At 39.3% G+C, this 13740-nt stretch overlaps 1 protein-coding gene across 2 annotated transcripts in view; it reads right to left on the bottom strand.

Moving 5' to 3' along the window:
• Positions 1-740: 740 nt before the first annotated feature.
• The window catches only part of ZSWIM6 (zinc finger SWIM-type containing 6), a 112769-nt gene continuing 99769 nt past the window's right edge, over positions 741-13740 (bottom strand). For both annotated transcript variants that reach the window (XM_050330047.1, XM_050330048.1), the window contains 4 exons: positions 10267-10424; positions 9591-9754; positions 5231-5312; positions 741-3344 (listed from right to left, as the gene is read on the bottom strand). In XM_050330047.1, the coding sequence (XP_050186004.1) occupies positions 2482-3344; positions 5231-5312; positions 9591-9754; positions 10267-10424 (1267 nt within the window). In that variant the 3' untranslated portion in view covers positions 741-2481. The remainder of the gene's footprint in view (positions 3345-5230; positions 5313-9590; positions 9755-10266; positions 10425-13740) is intronic.

The raw sequence follows: 13740 nt of genomic DNA, 5'->3' as shown, positions 1-13740 counted from the left end.
AAATAAACTTCCAACAGTTCTGAAAGAAGATATTAATTATCTTTTCAGCTGAAGATATTAAAAAAAAAAAAAAAGGATTTGAAGATGTTTAGGTTATGTAGTCAAATATCAGGTAACTTTCCTAAAACGACAAAAATGGTGGGAAAGCAGAAAGCTCCTCTTTGGTTTTCAACCATGTCATATTCCATTATTCTCTGAGGGCTGGAAAATTCACACAATTCTGATAGAGTAAGGCTCAAAAAAAGCAAAAACATCAGATATCAGCTGGTGAGCAAGAACTTCATGCTATGTGGGATGAGCTGCATGACTCAAAATACACAAAAATACTTCAGAAAAGCCAATCCACAAACAGAAAGAACTGTCCTTGAATATATCTGCAGTGCATCTCAACTCTTACGGTCACCCAAATAACTCACTAGTGGGAACACACCCCCACCCACTCAACAAATCCTCCCAGGGCAATACGTCAAGGCTTACTGTTTGTTGTATAGAACACACATTTGCAGACTCAGGCAGCATTTAGCCCCTCCTGTGAAGTACCAGGTCTTCTACCACCAGCAGCTGTTAACATTCCAAATCCTCTGCAAATATTTGAGAAACACAAAATGTATTTCCTGGGCCTGATGATCATATTGCTTACCACCATAATGCACCAAAGTTGCAACCTGGGCATTCAAGATCTATGAACTATCTGTAACAGAATACAGCTCCATTAACAGACAGCATTAAAGGAGGCAGAATCAACTTTCAAAAAACTAATTTTAATCAAAACAAAAAAATCATTGATCATTAACAAGTTTATAAAACAGTGATTTAGTTACATAAATAAATTGATATCAGTGTATCAAATCTTAATTACTTTCAACTTCATGAGAATGTTTACATGGGTGATGAAGTACAACCTTTTTACCTATTATAATAAATAAAATGGAGAGCATGAAGTAGTTTTTTTAAACAAAAATACCTACAAACATACCTCTAGCATGTTCTCTAATGAAGGGAATAAGAGACACTGGACAACTTTTGCACTGAAACAAAAACTGCTTTAAAAAGCACAAGGATACAGAACCATCAGCTAAAGTAAAGACACTATACTGTAACCAAAGTTGGTACTTAATAATATAATGAACAGTTTGGTAGTTAGATCTCCAGTTTGGTTATTTTAAAGCATTAAGACAAGGCAAGATAGAAGGCTGCTTTTGTTTGAGTAATTCTAGAGAAAATAAAATATATTAAAAAAACAAACTGAAAAGTAGAACAGTCATACCTACACAACTTTCTGTCCTGCACAAAGTCAAAATACCTATGCAGAATATATATATATATATATATAATATATATGTTATTTGTGCACAAAGGTTAGCTTATTATTAGCTCACTGCAAAGGCGTAATGTATCATGTCAATTATTTTGGAAAATGTTTTGTGTCTTGTGTCAAAAAGGATATTCTTTAAGTTTCATAGGCTAGGAGGCACAAACCCCAGTTCTGGCATACTGTGTTCTTAATGCTAAGGCTTGCTGCTCTGGCTGTATATTTTTTGTTGTCCCTCTATACTATAGTGCCTGTTACAAGCATGTGTGTATATGTGTATACATATATATGTATACACAGGTTGTATAAATATATATATATAAAATTTTCCCCAATAGGTATCAGTCCAACCATGCAATCCAAAAGGTGGCTCTGCATAGATGCCCAGCATATAGTTCACCACCTGAGCCAACTCTGAAGCAAGGCGCACTTTAGTCCTTCTGATAGGTTTTTTTTTTGTTTAAAACCAAGCTACTGCAGCTTCAAGTATTTTGCATTACATAGAATTTTTTTTATAAATTAGTTAATGTTATATTTTTCAATATTCAGACATATACTATAATATATATACAGTACAATAAATGCTCTCATTCTTTTTTTAATTTTTTTGATAAATCCCTGAGAATGTATGTTGACAGTTGCTAAGTTTCCACATGCACAAGCTTGTGTGCCATGCGTCTGGATGAACAGCACTGCAAAGCCACGTGGTCAGCCTTTTAACTATTAGTATTTCATTTGTTGGTTTGTTAAATATGCTGAAATGTAAGGATGAGTTACAAAGGAGTAAAGCTGAATCCATTCGAGGTACTTATCACAGGATGGAGGTGTTTTGTTTGGTTTCTAAAGCCATTGCAATATATGCTTGTTTTTGAGGCTGTGAACGTATACAGAAAGAACAGGAGAGCAATGTGGGCTTTTGCCACTTGACAACATATACTCAGTGTAAACCAAACCTTTTTTAACCTCTCTCATACAAAACAGAAAAAAAGAAAAATAATTAAACACACAAACTTTCACAACATGACAGTTTAGTTTGCAAACTCAATATAACTATACACATATAATACCAGTGTGGCTCTGTTTCTTTAAGTTAAAAAGGATACAAAAGCAGGCTCAAGTAAAAACAAACCACCACTCCCACCCCCAACCCCCTCATTCACACATTTTTGTCAACCAAATCGCTCACGAACCAGCATCATCAGTTTCTTTTTGCCTTTGTAGATTTGTTTTAGGTTGTCAATAAACTGTGTAAACTGGATGTGACCATCATGAGCCATTAAGAAGGTCTCTCGTGCCTTGCTGAGGAACTCTATAAACTCACTATAGTGTCGTGGGCTGATGTGAGTGAGACGTGAATGAGTTGTATTAATGTAGGCTCCAATTGTGGCATCCAAGAGTTGCCGTAAAGGGGCTTTGTCCAGTGACATTAGCTTACCAGAGTTCCTCCTCCCATGAAGTCCCACCATGCCAGGAGTGGTCATAGTACACCGACGCAAAATGTCTGACAGTACTGTTGCACACTTGACACTTTTGACCACCAGAGGTATTATAGCTGCTAGCTCATTTTTCCCAAGGGAGTGGCTGAGCGCACATGCCCACAGAACGTCATTAATGGCAGGGTGTGTGTCCTGATTGTAACTCAGGTTGAGATGTGTCATGGCCAAAGTGGCCAGCTTGTAGGCCCTCATGGGGTAACCACGGTGCTCCATGTACCGTGCTATAGTAAAAAGCTGTGAGTAGCTCATGCTGGTTGTAGCAGCATCTAGAACGATTTGGTAAGCAGTCTCAAAGGCTATGTGATCCTTTTCACATAGGGTCAGTGCAGAGAGGGCACAGTTTTGAGGATCCTTCATGGCACACTGTAGAGCAAGCGTCCTAGCACTGCCGGCCAGCTTCTCCTGCTGATGGCAGTCCAGATGCAGACGGACAATGGTGCTGTTGGACATCACTGTTGTAGCAACAATACTAGTGGCTTCTGTTGGAGTGAAAAGTGTAAACCAGTTTTGCATGATACTATCCAGTGCATAAACACCTGGGGAGGGAAAGAAGGAATCAGCCATAACTGGTAAGACCTAGCAGACACAGGTGTACAGCAAGAGATTACATTTGTTGCAAAGTCTAAGAGATTACCAGTAAGGCCCCGTAAGAAGGGCTCAACCAGAGAGTGTGGTGGAAGAGGACATTAAAACAAAGCCTGCTGTGCAAACTCTGCAATCATTGCAAACGGTAACAATCACCAAAACTCAGAGAATAATGAAAATAGCCTGCAAGATAAGGTTTAATTCCTGTGTGATACCTGAGCTGTTTTGCTTATTATTTAATATTTGGATAAAATGTTTCATTTGGTCTCATTACATCATTCAAAAGCAGCCCTCACACTGCACAACAGAGCAATTTCAACTTCTTTTCTCACTGTACATCTCAAGTCATAGCATGTCCACAAAAGAATATGAAAACTATGCAAAATGGCTTAGTACAACACCACGGCATAACCTAGCAGAACTTACTAAACACACCTTAAATCAATCAAATTCATAAGCACTTAAGCATCAAGATCCTTATTAGGGAAATACTCTGAGCAATATGAACTACTGGATATTAACTGAAATAGGTGTTTTCCTTCATACCACTCTACTTCCCAGCATGTGTGTGTTTAGCAAGGGGAGAAAACAGTGACTGATGGGTTCCATAAATTGAACCTTATAGCCAACTAGAGTGTCTTATTATTGCTAGAGGGAGTTTAGATATATCTGTGACCCACCTAAACCACACACAGAGGTCTTACTTTTCTCTCTAAGACTTTGGTGCTTCCTGTGCAACCCTCCACTCATCTGCAACAAGTCAGCATAGCCAGAGAAGACCTTTTAAATGAGGTATATCTCATTTAAATAGATTCCTAGCTTTACCAACTTCATTAAGCCTCAAGAGCACCTTGCATGATATTATAGGTTTTTTATGGGACACTTGTATTAGGATATGTAAACCAATTTAGAGCAATATTAAACCCAGTATTTTATTTGCTGATATGCAACTGCACAACATAATACTCAGACACTAATATCTGTAAGACAGCCTCACCAAAAATCATCTTAGCAAAGATATAACAGCAATAAAACAAGAGCATTGTACGAAAATTTGCAGACATAAACCACTTTCTGGATGAAAGGTAAGCTCTATTCCCCCATGCTAGCTACTGACAACAATAATTTCCCAGTTAAACATAAAGCAAAGGATAAACTAATCCAGAGAACAAGCAGCAGCAATTCTCTAAAGTTCTGAAATTCAAGACGCATCTGTGCAATACAATCCAACTCAGATATATGAAGACGGAATAAATACGATAGAAAAGCATGCTTTCCAGAAATACCTTTACTGACAATAAAACTTGCTCCCTTGCTCCCTTATCGTAAGTTCTTATATTGTTTTCATTACCACAGCTGCTGATTTTTGAAATTTTTTTTAACAGCTTCACAGTTTTTAATGCACTCATCTTCATTTTCAGATTCTGTATCCTCATCTTGCAGATGGTAAACCATAATACAGAAGCTAAGGGATGCCTCATGAAGACACATAAGAAATCTATGGCAAAGCCTAGAAATATCAGAACATGCTGCTGAGAATACCATTCTCCCACTGCTGTATTGGATATTTGGGTATTGAGTATTTGTATATGGTACTTCCTATAGGTTATGCACACCCCACTTAATGGGATAAAGAAGTCACACTGCTGCACTACTCAACTATTCCCTCACTTCCTCTGTGCCTAAAAATACCCACTAATCCTTGCCATAATGCATTCTCACCAATGGAATTTTACAGATGAACAGGAAGTGAGAGGCATTTACAGAACCTGGGTTTTGACAAGAAAGATCAAGCCCCTCTAAGAGTAGCTGATACGAGAAACATTTCAGAACATACCTACTTCAGTTGCACATGTTACCAACCACCTCACCATTTCCCGCCGTCGCCAATTCAGCGTGGACAGCGTCATCCGCATCACCTGTTAAAACACCACAAACAAAATACAAATTAATCCTATTGCAAACCGAGGCTCTTTAGGCCTTAAATTAGGGTTACTTGAGTACACTGGAGTTCAAAATGGCAGTTTCTTGCCCTCCCCTCTCTGTTACCTTGTTTTCAGTTGATATGTCAAAAAATTTGAAAAAATTAGAATAGCATGCAGAAAGTAATTCCAACTGCAGATCCTTTAAGGATAGAAGAGAGAGACCATTTTATTTGTGGAGAAGTAAAAAACCCACCCCACAAAAAAGCCTCCTCCCAAACAACAAAAAAATCAATTACCAGTTACTCAAATTATATAATCTCTCCTCCCTCTATGCACAGTATATCAGTGCATCAGTATATCAGTAATTGTACCATGATATTACTGTTTGTAGCAATTAAATAAAGCACATAATAGGTCAACCATAGAACTCTCAATAATCATCTTTACATATTAAAATTAACAAATGCACTTACAAAACAGCTTGCAGTCATCAGCATTTGTAAGAGGGTTCTCAACCCATATCCTCTCCCAGTCCTACTTCAGTGCCACTTCAAAGTGGCACGTAGCTCTGCCATATTTGTTACACCTGCCACCTCTTTTAGTCCTATGCTGTAGATGGATAATTTGATGATGCAGAGATTGATAAGGAGCCTAAGTGCTAGATTGGAGAACAGCATTTTGAAAGAAAGCACACTGATCTATAAGGAGCAATTGAACACATTTTAAAATATTAAAATTTTAAGATAAGTCAATTAAGTCTAAGATAAATCATAGAACCAGCCTTTGCTTGAAATCTTCCTGGAGAAAAACCAGGCAGGCACAGACTTCGGAGTGAACATAACTGTCCCATTGTCCATCAAAGGGAAGGCAACTGTGACCTCCTGCACTGTAGGTCACATAAATTGAAGGCTAACACTCTTCCAAAAACCATGACGAATTTTCAGCTTCCCCCAAGCTGAATCCAAGAGAAATTACAGGGTTATAGACTGATTTCAGCCACTGGTGAGGGAAGTAAGCAGGTAAAAAACCTAGTGTGAATGATTACTCCTCTGAAAGTTTTCTGTGATGACTTCTTTCTCTGTAAAAGTATCAGCAGTCACAAGAGCCTTCAGCACATGCAGTGGGTATAATAACAGATCCAGTGTAGACAGTCCTAACTCGAGATTAAAAACAGTACCATATCTAGTTGTTTGACATGGAATAGTTTCTTTGTGAACAAAAAGTTTCTTGATATATACTGTAACAAATGCAACCAAAGAACTGCTCATTTTTTGAGCTACCTTTTCCTAAAAGAGAACTCCACATCTGCCCAAGATCTATCCAAGATGTATGCTTATCAATTAAGACACCTTCTCAACAAGTCAAGAAGTCTGAAAATGATGAGTGGTCCCTGGGAATTACATGACCTTATCTGAAAACCAAGCTCTCTTTGACATGCAGTAACCTTGACTTTGTCTTGATGAACTTTTATATGAATTTCTTATAAAGGACCAGAAGATCTCACCACCCGTAAGAGATGCAAGAAATGGTCAAGCAATCATTAACTCCTACACCAATGCAAAACCTGTTCATCATGCATACTGGAAGTAAGTTTATGCATTCATTCATTCATTCACTCATTCATTCACTCATTCATTCATTCACAGGTCTGGGAGGAAAGGACATCACTTGCCAAATCAGTGTGAATCACCATGGCTAGGCTTCGTGAACGAAGATTTGAGAAGGGCTCTACCCACGCTTGCTACAAGCACGCTGATGGCTAAAAAGGTCAATGCGAGATAGACAAGTCCGGTTGCAGAAGGCACAGCAGAAAGACTCCCCAGGTGATATCGACGAGACGCGATTCTTTCTGCGTTGTCTTTTCTCCTCGAGAGTGATCCTGCGTGTGTTCTCAAAAGCAGCAGCAGCGTTATAGATGGTGTGTCTCCAGGCCTCCTGATTGGAGGCCAGGGTAGACCAATGGTGATGATCAATATGGCCAAGGCTGAGGGATTGTTTCAGGTAGTCCTTGTATCTCCTCTTCGGGGCTCCTCTCTTGCAGCAGCCAGTGGCAAGTTCCCCATAGAGCACGATCTTAGGGAGGCGGTAGTCCTGCATCCTGGAGACGTGCCCTGCCCAGCGCAGCTGTGTTCTCAGCAGCATGGCCTCAATGCTCGTGACTGCTGCCTGTTCAAGGACAGACGTGTTGGTCACATAATCCGTCCAGTGGATGTTTAGGATTGTACGGAGGCAGCGCTGATGGAAGCGTTCTAAGAGACGCAAGTGGTGGTGGTAAATGACCCATGATTCAGACCCATGTAAAAGAGTAGACAGTACAATGTGTGAATAACCCCCACTGATTTGCCCAGCAGTTCTGTCAGCATTATGTGTTTGCATGTGTGCAGTGACAGTTGCACTGATGTAAATACAACAGAAAATCAGAGGAGCAGAAGCCCCTCCTGTACCTACAGATCTTACAGTGTCTACGCCAGTAAGGTACCAAAGGACAGAATACACATAAGATACTCCATGTCCATTTAGCCATGTTGATGAACTCTTTTCACAGCCAATTTTAAAGGCCTTCCGTCTGATGAGTCACATAATACATGCTGCTGTTGGAAACAGGATAAAGAACCCAGGAGTCCAGGAGTCCATTCTCAAATCTTGAACAACGTAAGAGACTTTGCTCTCTCAGAGATCCCAGTGACAGAGCTGTGAAAGTGCTGGTATCATCCCCCATCACTGCTGTAGCTAAGGTAGAACTGTATACCTGTGAGGGCACTGCTGTTTAAGTTTACCATATAAGAGCAGAAGGAGTTTTCTAGGGCATATAAATGTCGTATTAACTATCAGATACCAGACAGTGAATAAATACAATCTAAATACAACTAAGTCAAGGGAAGAGAAAGGGGAATAATTGGTAGGCCACTAGAGGCAGTACTGACACTAAGTTTTTGGCAGGAAAAGCATTACTGTAGAAAAATACACAGCCAGGAGTTGCTACCAGAAAAGTGTTATGCATCCTCCTTCTGGAAAGCAAATCTTTAAGATTCTTAAAACACCTTTGGTAAGTTTGGGACAGAGAAGTGTCAGATGAGTTCTACACCAATCTGACTGAAACCCTGGGACTGAGGAGAAAGTATGGGTTTATGATACTACTTCCACTAGACCTCACTGAAGACATTCTGATGACACTGTCAACCACACAAGAATATCCATGAATACCGTGATATCCGAAGTGTGCTTTTTCCACTGAATGATACTTGGTGAACACTTAAAGTGACACACAGGTCAGCTCTAAGGGTTTTTCCCTTTCTCACTTAAACAAACATTTAAGGTTGAAACATTCCAGGATGTCAAGAAACAAGCAGGTTTCCACAGTGACCTTGGAAAGTATGGAAGGCTAAAAAAGCATACAGAACCTCAGCTTTTTGTTAAAGGCTTTGGTTTCTAACAGCCTAGAATAGACAAATAATACCTTACTTCAGCATAAAAAGTATCCTTGCCCCAGAAATCTTTGGAGCTTTATTTACTGAAGCAAAGTAATAAATGGTTTTCTGAGCCTTGCTTTTGTTTTTTTAAGAATTCCCTGAAGAAGGATGAAGGTATTAATTTTTGTTGAAATGAACCATGTAAACTCCAAGATTCAAAAGTGTCAGGAAGTATTACTACTTAGCTGTCTCCTTTTAGCTTAGAAAGTCTCTCCGAAGAGCCTGAAAACTCATCTGAGGTGCTTGTACACCTCAAGCTGAGTCAGATGCATCTGACTACACCACAGCTTGTGGAGTATAGGATTTTGGTGATGGAAATGAGAGGGCTGTTGTCAGCACAGTCTGCCTTAGCAACAGGTCATTATGGTTGACCCTGACTTTCAACAAGCATGTACCAATCCTCATTTAGGTGAAAGAAGAGAAGGAATAGTAAGAAACTCCTGAAGGCCACACAGAAAATACAGTGCATTCCTGGAAAAGTAGAATACTTTTGCTATCTAGCCAGACCGTTGCATTGGTCTTCTCTCACCCTTGAACAGAAGAGTGTCTTGTAGGCAAAGACTGCTCTCTCTTCCACCTAAATGGTGCAAAGAGGGGCTGTGCAGACCCCTGGTCTATGTTTACCAATACACGGAGCTTTGCATCAGGAAGCAGAATTTTAAAACACTTCTAGACAGAACCCAAAGAGAGTATCCTTTCCTGTGCTTAAAAGCTATACCCACCAACATTGGTTCCAATTCCTTTCTTCTGCTGTAATACAACAACTATATTATTCTACTAACACAACAAACCAGGGAAATACCTGAAGGCCCAGTTCCAGAGAAACTTTCAGAAGAGTGATGTCTGGCAAGCTGTCCATGAGTGTTGCTATTTTAAATGCATCCTGGGCAAGTTTGAAGATGTGTGATGAGGAGTGTATATTTTTCTGAATGGATTCTAACACTGTTTCCAGTCTCTGAACATCACCTGCAAGGTGTAAACAGAATAACCAAAAGAGAACATGATCCCAAAACCCCCGGAGATGTATTATAACTGAGCCTGCCATTGCTCTGCAATAGTATGATGTTTCAGTTACACACATCTTGTTTTTAGAAACCTTCCATACTTAAATCACATACATATAAAACACATGCACCCCTTTTGTTGCACACAACTCGTCTAGTATCTGATGGTGTTAGGGTCAGAAGTTATTTTGATTTGTGAATTTTAGAAGTGACTTGTTGACTCCTAGGTCTCACAGTCAATGCCAAGTGTCAAAAAAACAAAAAGTTGTCTCATCAGGCTCAAACCAAGGTCATCTAGATACCACCTAGCTAGCTTAAATACTAGAAAATTATGTGACAGGTTTAAGCCAGTTCAGCTTGTTGTAACCATTTCAAGTTCACGTCAGACTGCAATTTGGATTCCTAAATACTAGTTTTATAATCTGTTTACTCCATGCAGTATTAAAAGCATACATCTAGTTGACAGCAATGTACCTTTGGCTGCTGTCAGCATGGTTGATGCCAGTTCACACTGCTGGGATTCGATGTGACTTAGGGTGAACCAGCGAGGATACCGGTTTGGAACAACAGATGCAATGTGGTGAGGGCGGGACATGTCTCCTGAAGGAGCTGTAGATTCCAGTACCAGCAACCTGAAATATGAAAGAAATCCTCTTTCATTAAACGACTATTACATTTGGTTGTTCATGAGCTAAATTAAAGCAGAAAGAACACTTGGCCTTGTCTATGAAACAGAATCACAGTATCAACCACGCTGGGAAAGACCTCCAAGATCATCAAGTCCAACCCTTGATTCAACACTGCCGTGATTACTAGACCATGGCACTCAGTGCCCCATCCAGTCTCATCTTAAAAACCTCCAGGCATGATGAATCCACCACCCCACTGGGCAGCCCATTCCAATGTCTGATTACTCTCTCTGTAAAAAAATTTTTCCTAATATCCCATCTAAACTTCCCCTGGCAGAGCTTAAGATCATGCCCTCTTGTCCTACTGTTGGTTGCCTGGGAGAAGAGATGGATGCCGACCTGGCTACAATCTCCTTTCAGGGAGTTGTAGAGAGTGATGAGGTCTCGTCTTCTCCAGGCTAAACAACCCCAGGTCCCTCAGCCCGTCCTCATAGGATTTGTGTTTGAGTCTCTTCACCAGCCTGGTTGTTCTTCTCTGGACCTGCTCCAGCACCTCAACGTCCTTCCTGAACTGAGGGGCCCAGAACTGGACAAGTTCTCAGTACGCAAGGTGTAGTCTCACTAGCACTGACTACAGTGGAAGAAACACTTCCCTGGTCCTGCTGAAATGTGCCTTTTTAGTTACATTAAAAAACCCCCAATACTGGAAAACCACTTCTTTTCTTGAGGAATCTTAATATTCCATTTGCCAGACTTGACTATATCAAAGGGCAGAAATTCACAGGACAATTAAGCAACTCATTAGCCAAGGCAGCAGAGATTTTCTGCACAGTATACAGAGGTGAAGTTTTAATTCCTACCAGTGTTTCAATCCTTGAACCACAGCCCCAAGGAAGGAAAGTTGAGCACTTCTTGCTGTACTGAGACCTTGTAAATATTTTTGAATATTTGGAACACACCTTCTTCACTTACAAATGTTCAAAGTAATGGAGAAAGATATTCAACTAGTCATTTAGATTTTCACCTTGCAATTAATTCAGACATGAAATTACATCCAAAAGGACATTCTACTTTTCAACTATGACTACTTTTTGAAGTCCTTAAACTTTACCCTACCAACATTTTATAATGTACCAAAATCCAAAGTTAGGGTCCCAAATAGGAGTGACAGAGGAAGTTTCCTTTAAAATTATTATCAGATTTTGTTTACTAATCCTGAAGCAAAAATTTAATCAAGTATGCATCAATCTACAACAGTTTTCTCCAACAAAGAGCATTCATATTTAGAAAATTCAAATTAACGTATTTATTGTTGACTACTACAATCCAAGTGACAACCCACAAATGTTGTTTGTTGTATATTGAGGACGACCATAAAATTAAAACTGGGCACTTCATGATGATGGCCTAAATTCAGCTTTTTATTCCTTCATTCAGTATATTACATCTTGTTCTCACACAGCTGCACTCACACTCTGACTGTAGAATCTTACATACCAAAACTATTCTTAGCTCTATTATCTATATATTATTACCAGCCTTCACATATGATTGGATGTTCACTTCTTATTTACATTCTTTCCTTGCTGCTAGTCTCCACGGCCTTGCTGCATACTTCCACACACAGAGACTGAACTGATGGCATCTACAATACACTAGATACAGAAAGTACACCAGATACCCTATAAATGCCAATGCAAAAAGCAGGAGTGAACAAAAAGAGGCGCTTTTTTTCAAAACAATTAAGTGTAGTTTCAGGACATAAAGGGTTAATGAGACATCAAATGAGAGTAATAAGGCAATGTCCAGAAGAAAAGCTTTCCAGTGCTTAGCTTCTTGATGAGGGTTACTACCGGAGGTTTGTTTCTACCAGCTTGCATATGCAAGTGATTTTCTAGCAGGAAGTCACCTGGGAGTAAAAAAAGGTTGGATCTCTTCTGTCAACCAAATTGCAACTACTGAATATTGAAAATCCAATGCATTGTGTTTTTCTGTGATAGAATATTTCTCATGGAATAACCTCGTTTAAACAAAAGTTAAAATTTCTTGAGTTAAATAAATACCTAAGTTCTGTAAGCAACTGTGGTACATGTTTGGTTTTTTTTCTCACAGCAAGATAGATTTAAGTTTCATCAATTTTCTGTAGGTGCTGAAGCATATGATAGTATATTTAGAAAAAGAATACGATAGTCCATTTAAGAATTCACTGAGAAAGGTAATTTTGAATACATGGGAAGGCATCAAGCAGGTCCAAAAAAATTCAACACACCACATAAATAACTATCAGCAGGCTATATTAACATTTTCAGACACGTGTATGTGCATGTTAATACAAAAAATCCCCCAAACCCTTCCTTTTTTACTCTTGTATTGAGTAAAATCTATTCCCTAGTACCACTGAGACACCTCTTTACATGTGTAAGAATAAAACACATATAAACTCTTCAGCTGATTTTTTCCAAGCATAGAGTGAGGTTGCAGGGAGAGATGAATTATAAGATAGTTTCAATAAACAGTAAAAATCCCAACTACCTAATGAAAAAAGGGATTATTAGGTTATGTGTAACAGTAAATAGAAAAAGAACAGGAAAGAAAGAGTCTGTTTTGGGGAAATCTTTAGGTACTTTGAATTGCACTGCCAGATTCTGTGGTCTTTTGCTGTGAAAAGAAATGTTGTTGTGAATTGGTAGCTCTCATGCAGTTATGGCAAGATTGGGGAACATCAGAAAAGCACAGAGAGATTCAGCATTCTTGCCTTTTCTTTTTTTTCCCCGCTTGGAACATCAATTATTTAGTGAGGTTTTAGTAAAGCTACCTTGTGATTAAACATCATCATTAAGATCTGGCTCCCAAAGCCTGGGGTGAAATTCATGCTTAACAAGGGATCAGCCAAACTAAGCCAAATATTCAAGTTCAGATTCCAAGTGAGCAGTCAACTAGGTCACTGCAGATCCACATTCATCAAAGTTTTGCTCCACATGTTTCAGTGGTGCAAGCAGAGAATTGTAGACAGAAGTGACCATCAAGGTAGGACAACTCTGTCCTTGCAGACCTGAGGTGCACATATGAAAGGCTTTGTGGTATCAGTTTCCACTGATTTCAAACTGAACATTCCACACACTGAAACAGGACTCAAAAAATTAAGCAGCAACAGGTGTTTTTGAACAGAGAGATTAAACACTCCAGAGATGCTATCATGGGTCATTAACCCATGCAGGCTTGTGTGCAGACTGACACTATTAAACGCTTATGTCTGGAGAACCAATTAACTGGGGTCTTGGGAAGTTAACCTCGTTAATAAAAGTTGAAGTGAGAAAAG

This window comes from Myiozetetes cayanensis, unplaced genomic scaffold, assembly GCF_022539395.1.
Source record: "Myiozetetes cayanensis isolate MyiCay16 unplaced genomic scaffold, myiCay2020 scf4, whole genome shotgun sequence".
NCBI lineage: Eukaryota > Metazoa > Chordata > Aves > Passeriformes > Tyrannidae > Myiozetetes > Myiozetetes cayanensis.
This window is presented reverse-complemented; position numbering and strand designations above follow the sequence as displayed.